The sequence below is a fragment of the Microtus pennsylvanicus genome, chromosome 16 (assembly GCF_037038515.1).
Source record: "Microtus pennsylvanicus isolate mMicPen1 chromosome 16, mMicPen1.hap1, whole genome shotgun sequence".
Classification (NCBI taxonomy): domain Eukaryota; kingdom Metazoa; phylum Chordata; class Mammalia; order Rodentia; family Cricetidae; genus Microtus; species Microtus pennsylvanicus.
Genome location: NC_134594.1, coordinates 47,220,735 through 47,239,909, shown reverse-complemented (window position 1 = coordinate 47,239,909; position 19,175 = coordinate 47,220,735). Strand labels below are relative to the sequence as shown.

At 46.6% G+C, this 19,175-nt stretch overlaps 2 protein-coding genes across 2 annotated transcripts in view; both read left to right on the top strand.

Annotated features, from left to right (window-relative positions):
• Trim2 (tripartite motif containing 2) overlaps nt 1-19,175 on the top strand; it is a 265,724-nt gene that overhangs the window by 16,208 nt on the left and 230,341 nt on the right. The gene's annotated exons all lie outside the window — the stretch shown is intronic.
• Nucleotides 1-19,175, top strand: part of Fhdc1 (FH2 domain containing 1) — a 38,152-nt gene that overhangs the window by 16,513 nt on the left and 2,464 nt on the right. Inside the window, exons 4-11 of the mRNA XM_075950760.1 lie at nt 161-263; nt 7,229-7,314; nt 7,413-7,513; nt 9,772-9,842; nt 9,933-10,040; nt 11,226-11,296; nt 13,329-13,446; nt 16,651-16,815. Of these exons, the coding sequence (XP_075806875.1) occupies nt 161-263; nt 7,229-7,314; nt 7,413-7,513; nt 9,772-9,842; nt 9,933-10,040; nt 11,226-11,296; nt 13,329-13,446; nt 16,651-16,815 (823 nt within the window). The remainder of the gene's footprint in view (nt 1-160; nt 264-7,228; nt 7,315-7,412; nt 7,514-9,771; nt 9,843-9,932; nt 10,041-11,225; nt 11,297-13,328; nt 13,447-16,650; nt 16,816-19,175) is intronic.

Below are 19,175 nucleotides of genomic sequence, written 5' to 3'. Positions count from 1 at the left end.
GGAGGGGAGGGGAGGGGAGGGGAGGGGAGGAGAGGAGAGGAGAGGAGAGGAGAGGAGAGGAGAGGAGAGGAGAGGAGAGGAGAGGAGAGGAGAGGGATGCTTGCTTTAATTTCCACAGGCTCGTGTCCCACCAGCAAATGCAGTTCTTTATCTTTCCAAGGTCTCCTCAGTCCATCGTAGAAGACATCCACCAAGGGAAGAGTGAGCATTACGGGTCAGAGACGCTTCGAGAAAAGCTTAAGTTTCTGCCGGAGTCAGAGGAGGTAAGGAACTTGGCCCCTGGACTTCTGGGTCTTTAGAGTGATGAGTAAAGCTTCCTGTTCTTCTGAGTGTGAGCGGCCCCTGTACTCAGAGCCCTGTCCTTCCAGGACCAGAGGAGACACAGAGAAAAGAAAAACGTGGCCAGTCCAATAGAATGAGCCAGGCTACGGAGTCAGTCTGTTCAGACGGCGTTGTCCCATAACTGAAAAACTCGGGCAAGGTTCCGAACACCTGTGAACTTTAGATTCCTCCTCTGTAAATGAGGACAATGACCCTTACCTCATCGGTTCCCAAGATGAGTAAGCCCTGTGGATGCAGCTAGCATGCTACTTGGCACACGAGAGCTCAATAAATCTCAGGTTTCTTTTCCACCGTCTTAACATTTGACCCTTGCCTAGCATGAACCCAGGTTATAATACCTATGCCTTGTAAGATAGTGTAAATGTAGGTGAGTGTCTGTGTGTCTGTGTAACGCACTAGAAGGGGCAGATGCTGTGGCCACAGAAAGTTCTCTGTGATAGGAAGGGATTAATTCTGTTTGGATCAGGTTAGTTGGTTACTGGGTAGTTAGGAGCTTCATAAGAGAAAAGAGAATAGCTATTTAAAACTTTTAAAAATGTACTTATTGTTATTGTATGTGTCGGGGTGAGTGAACGGCATGGCACTCCCCTGGTGGACGTCAGTGGGCAGCGCCATTGGTTCTTTCCTTTCTCCTTCCTGTGGGTCTCAAGCACCAGATTCAGCTCACACACTGGACTTAGAGAAAAGAGCCATTGTTCGCGGAGCCGAAGCGCTGGCCCTAGGCCCTAGGCCCTAGGATAGCGGTTTTATAAAACCATCCAACATTGGGGTGATACCAACCTTTAGGTCTGAAGAAAGTCTCAATAAGAAATTACACAAATCCATATGCTTGTGAATGCTGAACTAGAACAGCATGTAATTTTACCAAAGATTTTATGTCTGTGAATAAAAGGAAAAGGAGACATTTTGTGAGTAACAGATAAGGCTGGAAGTGTGGCTCAAATGTATGAGGCACTAGCCTGATCCCTCCCTCTGCAAGAAAATAAATCAAGAGGACAAGGGTTTTGTTTTTTATATATAAATTGTCTTCCAATACTGTTGACTCCTCATACGACCCCTCCCCCATCCCAGATATCATTTATAAAAGGTGACTTCAATGACATTAATAACAGGGGGGGGGGAGGAGAGAGAGAAAGGGAGGGAAAGGAGAGAGGAGAGAGAGTTGTGTTGTTTATGTTGGCGGGTTCTAAATTCATAGTGGGATTAGCGGGTAACTGGAGGCTCTCGTTTAATTCATGTGTGTCTGATGATGGAATGCCCTCTCTGCCCCAGCTTTTGTTTACAAATGAAGTGTAAGTTACTTAAGTCCAGATGAATTAATGACTTTTACTAACGTACTCTAAGGGTTTTAAGGACCCATGGTCCTTCCTCTTTCTTCCTGTGTAAAGGATGGGGATTTAAGTGTCTTTGCTAGGATGAGTAGGGCCTGTTTCATTTGCGCTTTAAAAGATTATTTGCTTTCAGCCAGGGATGCAACTCAAATGCTTCCCGAGTGTGTAGTCCTGGATTTGAGTTCCAGCACCGAAGGGGCGGGGAAAGACTGATTTGCTTTTGAAGCTGTATTCCTGCATGGCCTCTTTCCTCACCCGCCTTAGTATTCTCTGAGTGCTCACTAAGTGATCGCATCGTTTTTTTGAAAGGGAATATCAAATTGGACAGTGTGTGCAGAAGGGCTCAGAAGGCTCCTCACGGTCAATGAGAGCCAGGCATGAGGCCTGAGGGAGGCTGCCAGCTTCATGCCGTGATGAACTGCTGTCTTAATATCTGCATTTTTTTGTGTCCAGTCTTTTGAAAGCGTGAATAGCTGTCTGAGTGCCTCTGTTTAAAGGGTCTTTTTGTTGTTGAGTTTTGTGAGGTGTCACTGGAACAGGACAGTCCAGGGCCAACTGAGGGAAAAGCACCTGAGAGCCATCGAGGCCACCCAGGTCTTCTGCCCCAGTTGGTGAGCTAAGCAAAGAAGCCTGGAGTAGAATCCTGAGATGTCTTTGGACCTCTCTGACACAGGCCAGAGCACACAGTCTCCTGTGCAGGGTCTTCCTCAGTCTAAATGTGTGGCGACAATATTGGCACACTTTTTGTTTACATTACTGCCTCTTGGCTGCGTCTCCACACCCTTCACACTCGACTTCAGCAGAAACACCCTGCCAGGTCATCTCTCCTGGAACTGCCGGGTGTCTGCTGGCCAAAGGGGTTGCAGAAGGAGCAGACGCTCCCTCGAGAATGTTCTGTGGTCTGTGGTACTGCCTAGACTTGTGAGGACCCTGGAGCATCTTGGTTGTCTTTGGTGGAGGTGAATGAGGAGGATGAGGTAAGGGAGGAAGCTGGGCTAAGTGAGAAAGGTTTGGAACTTTGGCAGAAATGCATTTATCAATGTTTGTGCATGCATAGCGACCACTAGCCCGGGATAGAACACAGTACTCGTTTTTAGCACAGGAAAGAACTTACCATTTACATTTCCAGGGCTCAGTCCAGGGATGAACAAAGAGAAAGCTCATCTATCACAGAGATGATTATTCTGTAGCCTCTTCCTTATTTCCTCTTTACAGGAACAGTATGGGATAGTCCTCATTTGCAATTGCATTGGCTCTGCAGGTTACACGGTGTCTCTGGATGGCTGGGTGATACAAGAGAGGTGGACTTGAACCCTAATTTTCTTTGGCCCTGAGCAGTTGTTACCTTTCTTGAAGGAAGGAAGGGCAAAGGTTGTCAAAACGTTGCGCCTCACACCACGTGGTCTCACAGGTTTTTCACCACCTCTGCTATCATCCCGTAACCTTATCAGCCTGCTGAAAACCCTGAGCGGAAACTGCCGGTTTCTCCCCCGTCCCTGCCTTCTCAGCTGACAGCCCAACCGTAGCCAAGGTTAATTTGTCATCAGGAATTTTCTCTGCCCTTCACTTTATCTTTGATCTGGCACGTTTGTTCATCTCTCTTCCAGTGTGTGGTTTACCCTTGCAGAGGAAGAGGCGGGCCCTGAATAAAAGTTCTGCGTGTGCTATTGTCTGCCAGTGGCTCCCATGCCAGGGATGAGCATGAGAAGGGGCCAGAGCCTCTGCCCAGCCTGACTGGCCCAGCTCCTGCTGTGGGCTGATGCTCTGGTGATCAGTCCCACTGTGCTGAAGGAGGAACCCAGCACTTCCTGAAGGCTGGAGCGGCTCTAGTGTGCCCTCTGCCCCAGCTCCTCTGGAGGCGGCATGTTTGTGGGAAGTCCTGACTTTCCAAGGCTGTGGAGTGGAATGGGACAGGACGAGGAAGCCACCCTTTCTTTGGCCTTGTGAATCCCCGGAGTATGTTCTGGCTCTTCCGACAGAAACTGGGCACAGCAGGGGTCATAATGAGAGGCCCTTGGCTCAGCCAGCAAAATTATGCCTAGCAGTGTTGAAGGCGTGATTTCTGATAATGATGATGAGACTACATAATAATTACAGTTTGCTCACCTTGCCTCTTCCTTTCCCTGCCACGGGGGAGGCGCGGTAATCCCTCATAATGAATACAAGGCTTGCTGGGAACCAGAATGAAGAACTATATACATGGCATTTACATTTTTGTCTTCCATCTCCAGTCCCTTAAGATCTATAAACATTTTTGGCCTTCTGCGTAAGTGAAGGAGATTAATCCGTGCTCAGCCAGTTTAGCATATGTCTAATAGAAGTGCTTAGTTTACTGGGAATGAGCCCTTCTTCTGCTTCAGACTGAAATCTGTGCAGTTGTTTTTCTAAGCTTCGCACGTAGTGAGTATGGGGTTTTTAAAAAGGTTTGGCTTCACTCTGCCCCTGCCCATATATAGTGAACTGTTAAACTCTCCTCCAGGAGGAATCAGAATGCAGCCTAGGGCTGTCTCAGCTCACAAGTGAGGCACTAATTAGAAGTGAGCTAAACCGGAAGTGTCCTGAGCTTAAAAAACAAAACAAAAACAAAAATGGTAAAATCACTTTACGGCTCTCAGCAAGTGGGTCAAATGTAGTTTTTGAAAAGGTTGTTTTCTGCCCTGACCAACACACACACACACAACCAACAATCCGGTTGTAGCTGGCGTTCTCCTCATAGTAGAGTATTTGCTTAGCAAGCGTGAGGCCGGGTTCATCCCAGCACTACAGAAGTGCGGCTGAAGCAGAGAAGCATCTTTGAGAGACACCTAACTCTAGAGAGTGAATCTGTGCTGTTAGAGTTTAGATTTTCACATAATTGATATAAATATGTTCACTAGTGGGTTTTTTAAAATAAAACCTTTAATTTTTTAATTATAATTTTCTATACTTTTTCTCCTTTATCGTTCTTTTTGGGGTTTTTTGTCTGAGTTTTCTGGGCAGGGTCTTGCTAGGCAGCCTAAGCTGGCCTGGAACTCATCCTGGGCCTCCTGGGTTGCTGGGTACCACGAGGACAGGCTCCAGCTGGCACTGCTTCCAAGGGCTTGAACTCATGTTGCCAGGCATCATGGGAGGGTGGAAGAGGAGGCTTCCATGGTCCGGAGTGCGGCTCCATGGTAGACCTTGTATTTAGCCTTTTAAGACCCTGGGTGGAGAACCCAGGAAAGATATTCCTTTCCATTAAGGAAGGTGTACAATTGGTCAGTACTTCTGGTCACCAGTTAGTAGTAAGCATGGGTTAGTTGCAACCAGACTAGGAGAAAGACTCTTAGAAGTGATTTTGCTCTCAGCTTGGTCCAGTTTTCTGTGTAAAGATGGCAGGATTTTTCTGTCTGATGCACTTTGAGCTTTGTCTCGCCTCTGCCTCTGCTTGCTGTTTGTCCATCTACCAACTGTTTGTCTGTCTTCTGTCTACCTACGTCAGAGCTCTACCACAGGAGGGGAATACGTGTGTGTTTAAAAACATTCATCCATCTTGGTTTTTTTTTTTAATAGCAGTCTGTTCAGTGTAGATAAGTGGAAATAACTAGAATGACGAGCAAGTAAAAAGGAAAGTGACTGGTTACTGTAGGGGGAGGGGTAGACATCTTTTCTTCTTGATTTGTGGAAATGGGATCTTCATACTGTATAGACTATTTACCTGTCTTTTCATTGGATAGATCATTTTTCGGTATTTTACTTTTGGCTAAGGGTGTTACTTGTGTGTACTGATGGGGTCTGTGTGAGGTGCACAGCAGTGTGTGCTGATCAAATCCAGCATCCCTTTGTCCATCTTTCCCTTCCCCTGGACAGCCTTGCTCATCACTGTTCTACAGTCAAGACATTTCTTAGCTTCTTCATAGGTCAGAGAATCTGCAGTACTTGTCTGTCAACGTCTGGCGTATCCGCTTACTGTAATGCCGTGTGGTTCCATCCATTTTGTTATGCAAGACAGGCTTTCACTCTTTTCGTACCTGAATGATGCACTGTTGACTATAATTCCATATTTTCTTTATCTGTTTGCCTGTTTGTTGATCAGCATCCAGGTCAGTTCTATACCTTAGCTGCATCATAATCAGGTATCTTAATATCCATTTCTTAGCAGAAGCTTTTTTCCCTATTTCCTGCTGGAGAGCCGACCTGTACTCATTTCAATGGTGTAGTCCAGGCTGAGGTAGCCCAGTGGTGGAGCATATGCTTCTCACACCTCTATCCCAACAATGGGGGCAGGGGAAACAGTAGCCAGGTGACACGACACATGTCCGTAATCCTAAAGTTCAGAAGGTTGAGGCAGGAGGAGCAAGACTTGGAGATCAGGTTAAAGAGCAAAACCCTACACAAAAAGAACAAGTAAAAAACAATGGTTATTGTCACTTAGACCTACAACCTGCTGCCTTGTTTTGAAAGAAATTAGTAAAGAAAAAAATGGGTTTACTTAGTTCAGCCATGGAGAGAGAAAACGTAAGAGGGCTTTTCTGTCCTGCCAGCCAGTTCCCAAATAACCACACAGAGACTTATTATTAATTATAAATGTTTGGTCAATAGCTTAGGCTTGTTACTAGCTAACTCTTGTATTTTAAATTAATGCGTATTTCTTATCTATGCTCTGCCACGTGGCTTGGTATATTTTCCCAGTACGGCAAGTTCATCTCCTCCTCTCTTTGCCCCCTAGAAATTCTTTTTTTAAGAAAAAATTTGTTTACTTATTATATATATACTTTCCAGGAGACAATACCAGATCTCATTACAGATGTTTGTGAGCTACCATATGTTTGCTGGGAATTGAACTTAAGACCGCTGGCAGAGTAATCAGTGTTCTTAACCTCTGAGCCATTTCTCCAGCCCCCTCCTCAAAATTCTTTTACTCTGCCTATCTTCTTCCCAGCATTCTTTCTGCCCCCAAAATCCTGTCTAGCTATTGGCCAATCAGTTCTTTAGTAACAGTGAGAACAATATATATTTAAAGTATACAAAAGTTTATTCCACAGCAAGAAAGAACCTATTTTTTCTCCCCACTGGTGCCCAAGGTTCTCTTAGACTTTATAGAAAAAGTGGCCAAGGCCAGAAAACGTGGATTTGGCTGGGGATTTTACCTGCCCTTTCCCCAGGGAAGGCGGCCTGGGCCCCAGGTCTGTTCTTGCAGACTATGTCCATTCTCCTGGTGTGGAGGTCACTAGTGTGCCTTTAGAATTTAGGAAATCCCTCCACCTGTTCATCAGGTTCTCTCTCAGCTTGAGTCCCGGCCACATCGTTTACCCCTCCCGCAGTAGAGCTAGGCCTGAGACTCAGTGGTACAGTGCGTGGCTAGATGCTCAGGACCTGGGCTCATCCCCAGATACAAAGATGGATAAACAAGCAAGCAAAGAAAAAATAATACAGTAGTAGGTGTGAATTCTTTTTTCTTAGGTCTACATTTTATTAATTTGAATTTAGCACTGAAACATTAATTTTTTTAGAATGATCCTAAAATGAATTTTAATCTTAAATTTTGATCAATGATTTTTTTTTTCCCTCTTCTCCCCTTTTCTCTTGCCTTTTAGGTTAAGAAGTTAAAGACATTTAACGGCGATGTGTCCAAGCTTTCTCTGGCAGATTCCTTTCTGTACGGCTTGATTCAGGTGCCAAAGTAAGGCTGCTTCTCTGGCCGCTGCCTCTGTGGAGCGGGGTCGTTACTGACGCCTGCTACAGTTTTACTGAACTTTTTATTTTCTTATTGCTTTTTAGCTATTCACTTCGGATCGAAGCCATGGTGCTAAAAAAGGAATTCTTGCCTTCTTGCTCCTCGCTGTACCAAGACATAATGGTCCTAAGAACAGCCACACAAGGTAACTTGCGGTGTGTTTCCATGCATGGCTGCTTTCATCAGTGTGGGGAGCTGTTGGTCTCTTATAAAAAATTCAGATGAAATTGGAAATGAATGATCCCATTTTTGGATCACCTAGAAAGGGAAAAAGGTATGAGGAGGGATGAAGTTCAAGTAATGAACATCAATTTGCATATTATCTTTCCATGGAAGAAAGTTTCTTTCATCTCAGGCTTCAGAGCAAACATTACAAGTAGCAACCTGTCTTGCTTCTCAACGTGGTTAGCTTTCCATGTTCCGTGTGAGTGTGTGTGTGTGTGTGGTCTGTGTGGAGTATAGTGTGTTGTGCATATGGTATAACGTATGTTTGCCTTATGTGTGGTGCTATGGCATTTGTGGTATTTAGTAGGTAGTGTGTGTGCACAATATATCGTGTGTGGAGTTTGGTACATAGTATGAGGAGTGTGATGCTGGTGAGTGTGGTACAGTATGTAGCATGCACACATGTGTGATACACGTAAGCACAGTCCCTGTGTCCTGGACCGTGGTCTTCCCAAAGCGGGCAGACCTTTCCAGGCTGAGACAATGTGCCTTTTCCTGCCACGGAGCCTGAGGTTTCTGTTCCGTGGCTTCTCCCACCTACCACCCTCCTAGACTCCAGCACATGAACATCTGTCACAGCTGAGATGGGTCAGCTGATCCTTTTACGTCTAAAACAGCTGAGTTTTTCCTGCCCAGCCTCCGAGGGGCTGGGGCCTTTGTCTCTGGCTTTTTGTGTATCTTGAGAGGGTAGGCTGGCAGCTATAGCTCCTGGCACTCACCGCCCTGGCACCGGCAGGTCCACCCACCTTCCCGTCTTCAGCTCCCCAGCTTGGTTCCCTCCCAGTTACTTCTTTACTGGTTTTTCTGGAACTGTCTACTCCTATTTGGTGCTCTGTTCAGTTGCTCTTGCCCGTGGTGAGAGAAAGCCCTCCCTCCATCCCACCACATTTTCTTCGTGTTGGAGAGGCACTAAGAATAAGAAAAGGAATTCTTTCCTTTTCCAGTATGGAAGCCTCTTTCAGTTCTTCCCATTCTGAGGCTGTTTGCTGTTGCAGCCGTGGAAGGGCTGCGCTCCTGGTTCAAACAGCGTTGGGAGCACTTGTTTTCGTATTGAGCAATATAAATTCGTGGGCATGGAGGAAACGTTTCTTATCTGAGTAACCTTCCCAAACTGGCCTTCTTAGATAACAAAATACAGGCACTGGTCCAAATGTAATGTTTTGAAAGTAATACCAGACTTAGTGGAGAATAGTGACCTACAAATACCATAGGTGACATTTTATTACCTGCGCTGTCACTTTAATAACTGCGCTGTTTGGTTCAGCTTCCCAAATGTGTACTTTTAGTTGGGTTTCTTTATAGACATGCATAAGAGATTTTGTGTTAATAAAGAATTAGCTTACTGGTAGGATACCTTGCTCAGCCTTGGTGTGGGTGGAGGTGGGGGAGGCTTGGTCCTGCCTCAACTAGATAGGCCAGGCTTAGTTGACTCCCCATGGGAGGCCTTACCCTCTCTGAGGAGTGGATGGGGCAGGGAAGGAGGTAGGGGGAGAATGGGAGGAACTGTGGTTAGTATGTAAAATGAATTTTAAAAAACAGAAATATATATATATATATATATATATATATATATATATATATATGCTAAAGGAAGTGACTGAAAGAAAGAATTAGTTTACCAATCTGTTACCCTAAGTTCCCTTTTATAGCCGTCGGCCAATCCAGAAGGAAATGTGTTTTGAATAAGATGGAAAGATGTTTTGGGTACCAGGGGCTTGAGGGTTAGTGGTTTGCAAGTTATTTACATGACCTCCCGGCTTGTTTATTTTCTATCTTTTCCTAACTCATTGGCTAAGCAAAATGTTGCTGGCTCTTGGATTTCATGTTTCGTAAAGACACTCTTAAATGGCAGTGAGCAGAAGGAAGAAAAAAGCCAAAGAATGAACTGGTGACAGGGAGGAGTCTCCACGGCTCAGTGTTTCCTCGGGGTGCTCTGCTTCCTGGGACTTGAAAATTGTCAGCTTTGTGTAGTGTTCAACTGCCCTACATGTTTGGTCCCCAGCTAAACACTATGACATAGGTCATATTATATGTCTATTGTCACAGGCATGACTGCAGTAAAAGTGTGTTTACTTTGGGGTCAGAGCTTGCTTCAGGCACGCTGGAACTTGCTTGTGGTAGCTGCCTTCTATGCATGGGACGGCTTTCTAAGGCGCAGTGGTGTGCTCCTTTTGACAGAGCTGATGTCGTGTGAGGAGCTACATTCGATATTACACTTGGTGCTCCAGGCCGGGAATATCATGAATGCCGTAAGTAGAGCCCAAAACAAGACGTGTGCCTATTTTGGTTGTCTGTCTGAAGGCTCAACACATGTCTTTCTCTTGCCTTGCCTTCTTTAGGGAGGGTATGCTGGCAATGCTGTAGGATTTAAACTGTCTTCTTTACTCAAATTGGCGGACACAAGAGCAAACAAGCCTGGGATGAATCTTCTGCATTTTGTCGCTCAGGTAAGTGGAGAGCAGAAGACCCCTGTGCACACCAGTGGAGACAGTGATGGTTTCCCCATTAGGAAAAAGACAAGACATATACAAAGAAGATTCTGTCTCTAGAAGCTTTGTGGATTCCCCAGTTCGAGCTATGGAGGGGACGGGACAAGGGAGGCAGTGAGGCTGGATTCAGAACGTAGGGAAGGATTCAAATGTCAGAGGTCACGGGAAGCAGGCAGAAGTGTGAGCGCAGTAACAGCATGACCAGGATTTTTGTTTTAAGAAAATAAGACACGGTGAAGGCTGGGTTGGAGAAAAACAAGAACGAGGTCCGAGGAGACATCCTGGCCATAGCTGTCTGGTGTAAGCTGGCAGGGATACTCTACAGGGGTAGAGAGGAGAAGGCTAGGTGTGAAAACCTTGATGAAAGATGAATCCGATTTGTGACCAGTATCTTGGAAACCGTGCCTTAGTGTACTGTCTGCTACTGTAAGATCTGGAGTCTCACTCTGCCCGTAGCTTCTTTTCTCTGGAGTCTGGGGATGAAGACCAGGGTCTTAGCATGCTGGGCAAGCAGTCTCCCCAGCCCAGCCTCTAGTCTTCAGTACGTGACTGAAAAGTCAGTATTTAAAGCACTGAAGTGAGAGACTGTTTAGTTACCCAGCCCACTTCTGACAGCTGTGGGCCTTGGCTCTAGGTGGCTTGGGCCCTGCTCCTGTAGGAAGGAATCCTCTAACTGGTTCCTTCCCACTCACCCCTCCCGAGTCAGCCTGCAAACAGCTGAAGAATCCAGATACCGCCTGGGCTTCTATGCCTCTCATTAAAGTTGGCTTGCAAACTGGTTTAACAGTCAGAAGCATCCCGTACCTTCATCAAGGAGCACGTTCACCAAGATGCCTGCCATTTAGGCAGGGTATATTGGGTTCTCTGGGGAACAATGGGTGCTAAGCTGCTGCCTCATTCCATTGAGTTTCAATGCACTTGAGTTGAATTTCACGTGGGGATCGTTTGTCTTGGGAAGGTTAAAAGTATCTGAACAGTGGAGGGCAGTTCTGGTAAATCTTAGAAAGAATGTCAAAGTCCATGTCTCGGGGAACTGCCCTCAGTGTAGCAAGCTGAAAACTAAGTGTTGTTTTGCTAGCTCCCTGAAGCTCTAAGGGAATGAGGCTTCCTTCCCAGGAAGACTAGAATCTGTCTTTGTTCCAGGAAGCCCAGAAGCAAGATGCCATCCTTCTACACTTTTCTGAGAAGCTGCAGCACGTGCAGGAGACGTCGAGGTGAGCACAGGGACAAACAGCGGCTTGGCTTCCTTGCCCGTCTTCCCATTAAAATGGCCGAGTGCTCTCAGATTCCAGGCTGGACTCTGAAACGTTTTCTCTTGTTGAGATCTTTTCTCTTGTTCTTCCTTTCCGTGTGTTTGCTGCAAGTGTGTGTGCACCTTTGAAATGTGGAGGCTTTGAAAAACTAATGGTTATTTTTAGACTAAAAGAAACCATTTTAGTCTATTCTAAAGAACACCATTCTGTATAAGGAAAAAACGGGGATCTGAACTTCAAATCCCTCCCACACCCAAGAGGTTGAGCGGGCACAGCTTACGACCTTGGGAGTTGGTTTAGATCAGACTTATAGGGCCAACATCACTATTTCCCTGTGGACTCGAACATGGTACATTTATTTTCTATTGCATTCAAAGAGTTTGGAACCACACCAAGGCCCGTGAAAGGACCTGATTCTAAATTAGTCACTCAGCTTTACAGAGAAAGTATCTACCAAACATGAAGCCCTAATTACATTACTCTAATTTGCTTCTAAACCTAAGATAGATGCATGCTTCAATGCAACAATGATCTCTGTGTATGTATTATCATCTCCTTTCTGTTATTTAACTTATAATAGGCCCATGCATCCTCCTGTAAACACTGCAGTTAATTGTTCCTCAAGAAAAGAGTCTTGGTTTTTTCACATCTTCTGCCATCTAGGCCTTAAATACTGCTAGCCTGGCTGGGTTCTGGTCACCAGCAGAGAAGTACTCCATGCAGAATTGGGAAGACATGCCCACAGTTGCCTCTGATGAGGTAGCTCAATTCGCCACTGCTTGTATCAACCAAATTAATATTATATACTTTTTAAAAATGAGCTCTTACTATGTTGCCGGGTTGGACTGGAATCCTTGGGCTGAAATGATCCTCCTGCCTCAGCTTCTTGAGTATCTGGAATTACAGGCAGATAACACCATGGCTGACTATGTAATGTCCTTACTATTTGCGTGACTATAGCCAGCCACAACAGCATGAACCGTCTACACATAAGGACATAAACCACAGCTCCTAGTGCTGTCATTAGACATATCTAACTGTTATTGACATCCAGCCACTGATAATAGGTCTTCCAGACAGGAGGATTACCAGTGCAAAGATTAAATGCTTCATAATTCGTGTTTACTGATCCCCAGATGATGCTCCAAGAAAACACAGATATAAGACACAAACTTTTTTAATTCCTAAAAGAAATTAATATTTAAATGTTTTTGCTATATTAATACTATAGAAATATTACATATATATGAAGGAAATTAGTGTTATGTTTCTGAGTTAGCATTTTTGACATTTTTGTCGTGAAGGAGACTCTCCCAGTCGGGTTTGTTTATCTGAAGTGGAGGGAGAATGACAAACACAAGTGAAGTAGAATTAGTCCTTAGGTTAAGACTCGTGTACTACCAAAGACCAGCAGAAGTAGAAAACTTTTTTGCACAATAACAACAACAAAAACCCTAAAATTCATAATAGCAACACAGATGCATTCAAATGTACAAAATTCTCTGGATTTTGAGTTTCACCTGTACCCCTTCCTAGTGACAAAACCGTCTTAGTGATCTTGCTTTAATAGCCAGAACAAACACACAGCAATCAGCCCAGCTGATTTGCAGCATGGTTGGCCATGTTTTAGTTCTCCGAGGTGGGATCTGGCTCCCTGCGGATGTCGGCCTCCCTTGCCTGGCTCGCTATGAGAGCATCTCACCACGAGGAAAGCAGGCTGCTCCGAGTCTCCCTGGGGTTAGTTTCCATGCTTGCTGCCCAGTGGTGCTGAGACCACCTGTGTGGAAAGCTCCCTCAGTCCCGCGGGCCGGGTTAGCTGGCAGCCTGCTCTCCTTAAGTCTTGGTGGGTGATTCACTCAGGATCTAAATACAGTAGATGTGATCCCAGCAGCGTCCCTGTCCCAGGCCTGGCCAAAGATGGGTCTTTTTTGGCACAGCCACACACCACGCGGTGTCTTGGTGCCAGCTGCCCACTCTCCCCTTCTGTCTTCAGGTTATCTCTGGATGTCACTGAGACGGAGCTACACTCCCTCTTTGCCAGGACAAAATCGCTTCAGGAAAACATCCAGAGGGACCAGGAGCTGGCTCGGCAGATGGAAGACTTCCTCCAGGTCAATCCCTCTCCTGGTCCGGCAGGCCGGTCTGTGTGATTGGTAGGGGCGGGGGCAGCAAGTGCTGGATCACGGTTTCCCTGCAAGTGAATACAAGGATCTTTCTGTCCTTTTGTGGCAGAGGACAGTGATGACCATCTCAGAATCTGCTTCTAAGAAGGGCTTCTGCCTGGCAGCTGGAGGTTTGGCTCTGTAGCCGGCATGTTTTTGGATAACTGGAGAGAGTTCCACAGAACATTGACACTGACGCTCCTTCGTGTGCGTCTGTAGAGGAGAGAGACCGATTGTACCTGTTGTGTTTTTCTCTGACGGCATCAGGGCACACACGGCTCCAGTGCCCATCAGCACCCAAACACATCAGCCCGCAGGGTGTGTCGGGAGCCACCCCAAATAACATCAACAAAAACCAGTAGAGTGGATCTGTTTGGGACAGCTCAGGGTGACTCACTAATCACATAGTCTGACGTACTTCTTTTATCTGCCTCATTTAAAAAACAAAGTGATACCTCCTTCCTGGTCCTGTTGCGTCTAGCGTCCTGTGAGACCCTTGAGCCATGCACTGCAGAGCTGCCACAGCAGAAGACAAGAAGAGCCTGTGAGGCCATCCAAGTCTCCGCTGGTTTGGAACCCAAGGCCTTGTGCCTGCAGTCAGATGCTGGACCAGGAGAGGCACGCAGCAGCAACGCAGGGGCTGTCACCATCTCCGAATACAGAGCAGTGATAAGCGTGGTCAGGGACATAAAACAGAGCAGGAATCCTGGAATAAGAACCGCCACACATTGAAATTTAGATTCTGGTTGTTTTCTTCAGTCCAGTTCTTACTTTAAGTATTACAATCTTATACTAAACCTTTTCGTCCTGGAGGTGCCGGGGATTGACCCCACGGCTTTGTACAAGCTAAGCACACACCCTCAACTGAGTTACTCCTCCAGATGTATTATTGAAGTCTTCTATATAAAGACCCGGCTGCCTGCTACTCACCACTGGGCTGCTATTCAGAGGCAACCTTGTTTTAGCTTTTTAAACATTTTTTTGGGGGGTAGTGTTTGTTTTAACAGTGCGGAGAATCTTGTTTCTGCTGGACCAGGACAGGACCTTTAAGTGACAGCTCCTACCTCAGCATTGTTTATAACCCGTATAGACAGAAGGTGCTACACAGATGGGCATTTTCTGGGGAGTGCGATGAGGCTTCTGGGAGGGGGCTTGACTCCGACCTCAGACACTAATCTAAAGACCACGCATCTTTTGCTTTGAGCAGCACAGAGCTGTTTAAGTCTTGTGGGTTTTCTCATTTGTTTGGCGATGGCGTTTGTTTGTTTGTGTGTGTGCATATGTGCAGGGATTGAAACCCAGGGCTTACACGCTAGGTAAGCCCTTCCAGCTCTCATGCAAGGCTTTTGAGCAGAAAGATACATAAACACATCTTTTTTTGAAACTTTATGTCATCATTTTGACTCCACTTTGGGTGGGACTTAAGGGCCTGGGGCTTCGATCCACAGCCGGCCAGCGAGTCAGTGCTGAAAGTGCAGGTTCGCCCCATGGCTGCTGGGCTGTGGTCTCCTTGGCTAGCACAGCTTGTTCCAGCTTTGTGCAGAGTGCTGTGGAATTTATGACGTCACACTCCGCGGTGGCTCTTTTCAGGCTGACGTTCAGAACGTTTGGTTGTCCCAGGTGCCGAGGGCAACTTGGGTCCCGTTAGGCTTTTCCGTCCTGGTATCCATCCATCCCACGGCGTCTGCAGAGAAGTCACAGGATGTGTCGGGAGGCCTGCTCTCCCACAGTGAGGGAGCTGTTCTTGCCTGAGTTTGTTGTTGTTGTTGTTGTTGTTTTGTTTTTGTTTTGTTTTGTTTTTTGTTTTTTTGCCATACAGAATGACAGGCTAAGAGTTAGCTTTCTCCAGTGAAAAGAATGTATCAGGAAGGCTCTTACTCCCTTGGGCCACTGACTCAGACGGTTATTGTCTCTGGTTTCACTCTGCTGAAGAGTTGTCCCCCACCACCCCTAGAACGTATCTGGGTTAAGCAAAGGCTTACTAAGGGGAAAGTGGTCGGACCGGTGGGAGGTGCCACATCTGACAGGAATTTCCATTTCTGCTCTGTGGCTGGCTGAGTGTGCACAGACAGCATCTCCCCTCCTCCAAAGCGGGGAACCTGTTTCTTTCCCACACCTTAGGCCCAGCCCCTCACTCCACAAGAACTTGTTTGTGGTTAGACGTCCTTCAAATACAAACGTAAGAGTCCTTTGGTAACATGCTTCCTACCTTCCTTCCAAGGCTAGTAAACAAGGCAACAACAGACTTCCACACAGAAACTCAAATATCCAGTCCCCTTTCTCTCGCCACTCTGTTACCTCATTATAGCGCAGACGTGCCTGTGACCCTTGGACATCACAAACCCTTTTCTAGATGGACGTGAGACCTTCTATCGTTGCCAGCACTGACTTGCTGGCCGGCTTCAACACGACTTGTCTAAGTATCACTGCAATCTGTGGTGGCCTTGGAAACTGACACATCCCAGAGGAGTCAGGAAAAGTCGAACAGAAACGTAGGGATTGGAATGGACCTGACGATCAGAACTGGGGAGTTCTGAAACACCCCAAACCTACTGCGCGTGGGGCACAGCTGTCTCTGGTAGCATCCCAGGGTTCCATCCTGGTCAGTGGGGACAGTAACCCAGTAGAGTTTGTTTGCAATTAGGTATAGATCTTCTCTCAGCCAGATAATACAGGCAGCTTGTCAGGACAAGCTAACTTCTGAGACCTTGGCCCAAAGAAGAGGAGGAAAAACAAATACAGCAGAATTTCTTAATGACGGCAGGCTGTTTTCCTTGTAGTGCTCTTAAAGGAGAGCTTTGGTCAATGATGTTCTATGGGTTAAGGCTCTCATATTTACTTGAAGACAAGGGTCTTGCTATGTAACCCAGTGGGCTTTGAACTCCTAATCCCCCAGTCCCAGTCTCCCAGATGCTGGGGTTATAGGTGTGTATGAGCACTCCTGGCTTCTTCAGTTCCTTTTGTGGCTTCCAGGCCTCAGGCAGGAGGTCACCTTGTTCTCTTGAGGTTTGCTTTGGGCAGACTCATTTTCCTTTTGGCTCTGAGTGGCCTTCGCAGCCTTCCCTTTGCAGAGACTTGAAATTGAACCCCGACAGCGTGCCCACCCCAGGTGACCCTGTTTACCACATGGGTCCCTGTTTGTTTTTTCTCCAGTTTGCTGTGGAAAAGTTGTCGGAGCTGGAACTCTGGAACCGGGAGCTGCAGGGCGAGGCTCACACTCTCATCGATTTTTTCTGTGAAGACAAAGAGACAATGAAACTGGATGAATGCTTCCAGATCTTCAGAGATTTCTGTACCAGGTTCAACAAAGCCGTTAAGGTATGGCTGTGGGCACTGCCCTGCTTCCGCAGTTAAGGTATGGCTGTGGGCACTACCCTGCTTCCAGTCCTTGAGATATTCATTTTTCTGCTTACCGACCCAGTCCTCTGCCCATGGCAGAACGATGGTCATCAGTTCTTTGATTTCAGGACCATCTGGCTTGGTGTCATGGCAGGTTCTTGGCAGGGATGAGGGGGAGGTGGCTCTGCTGTAGCATCAAGAGTCTGTCACGGTGGCCTTTGCTAATCGTACAGCATACAGAATACCCAAGAAGCATGTTGCTAGCTCATGTTGGTGAGTCTCAGAAGTTTCCTGTACACCTGACTGTTTTTCTCAGCCCCTCCCTAGGAGGAAGTGTCAACCTCTAGGGAGGCTTGCGTCACCTAGCAGAGAGGCCTTCCTCTTGCCTATTTCCAAAACCACATACTGTTTTGGCATCGGCACTATGAGGACCGTGCTGCCCTTAGTGAGCAAAACCTTGAAGGTCTCCCAGATTGAGGGGGCCTGCTGCCTTAACCATTCAGACTCTGGTCTCTTAGTTGAATCCAAAAACCAGAAAACTTCCCAGGTTGAGTGATAAGTGAAACATTTACCTGTTGATAAAAAAAAAAAAATAAAAGTACCTCAAGATCCAGTATCTCAGGTGACACGGAGGAGCCAATGAGGCTGCCCCAGTTCATCTGCCGACCAGATTTTATTTATTACCTGCCTTTCATTTGATTATGGCAAAGGGTTCAACTTGAGGCTCTCACAATTGCTGTTTGAATACAGACTTATCCATACATGGATTTATTGGAGGAACTGTTCACATTTCTTCCAAGTCCAAAATTCCTTCGGGTTCCTTATCCACTCCCTTCTCCATCTAGCTGAGACCAGGGAGCTGCGCCTGCAGCCACGTTAACACACTGCTTTCCAAGCAGTGAGCTCAGCTGTGGGAGGCCATGGGGCTTGGCTGAAGCCAAACTGACCGCCTCTGAGGCTCTCACTCCATCTGGATGCTGCCAGCCTGTGAGAGGACACTGTGGGATGCTCTCAGCCCAGTTATCAGGAGAGTTAGGGCCTGGGCCACCCCCACTATGTGAAGGCTTAAAATGGGAAGGCCGGGAAGCTTGGGGACCCTAGAGAGCTGTGGGCAGAGCTGCAGAAGGAGCCAAGACTCCCCAGGCAGCTCCCCACAGGAACTTGGAAAGGAAAACCCACTGGAAGAGTAAACGTATTGTCAAATAAAATCTGCTCACAATAACAGAGTTGAGGTGTCCGCGTAACTGCATGATTGCGTGGGCCTCAGGACCCAAAAGAAACTCGTGAATTGTAACACAAATACAGCTGTCTCTGCATAGCCACGCCTGCAGATTCAGCCAACCACAAATTGAAAGTAGTCTTTTAAAATTCTATCTGTGCTAAATGCTAGGGACTTTTTTTTTTTTTTGCCATGCCATAAACAATACATATGTAACTCTTATACCGGGTTAGCTATAAGTAATTTAGAGTTGATTTAAGGCGTATATGAGGAGATGCATAGGCTATGTGCAAATTCTGTTCCATTTTGCATAAGGAACTTGAACATCCTCACATTTGTATCCAAGGGTGAACCAGGAACAAATCCCCTGGATATAGTCAGGGCAGTAGCCTACGAGGCCACACAGAGGTGACGGACACTTTGGTGTCTCTGTCTGGGTTCTGTGTCATTGTGGAAGAGCCGTTGCTTTCCAACAGGAGGAATGGTGAAGGATTTGTGAAGCACACCTGTTTATCTTGTCTGATTGTGGGAATGGGCCTGGGCACGAGGGACAGAACCATCCCTTCTGCTTCAGGCTGTGGCTGGCAGACCCACCAGGGCATTTTTGATATTCGTACATTTATTTTGGTCCAGGGAGCACCCCGAGAACATGGTGAAAGGCGTCTCTCAATGTCTTTGGCATATGCTTATATACCCAAATCAATGGTAAACAGAATGTCCTGCTGGTGGGTCTGTGTGCCTTGACTCAGAGAGGAGTATGGATAGAGCCACACAACTGGGTTGTGCAATTTTGTGTGCACCCTGTTAGCATCTCTCTACAATTGCCTACGTGACCTTGCTGGAATTGAGACTGTGTGCATATATACAATCATAGCCCGTACTAGAAGCTGGACATTGGGCCGAGGGATCAAATAAGAACTGTAGGCAGGTTGTTGGAGCCAAGTCTTCCATGCCCTTTTGTCACATCCTTAAATTGCTTTGGGAAGTTTTCCTGCCATGTATACACACACGTGCAAAAGGCAGCGTCTGTGTGGGGCGGGACCCAGGGTTGTCGGTGATTCGGCCTCGTGTCGCACACCCCGCTCTCTGTGTCTCATGCTGGCTTCTCTTCACTCCCCTA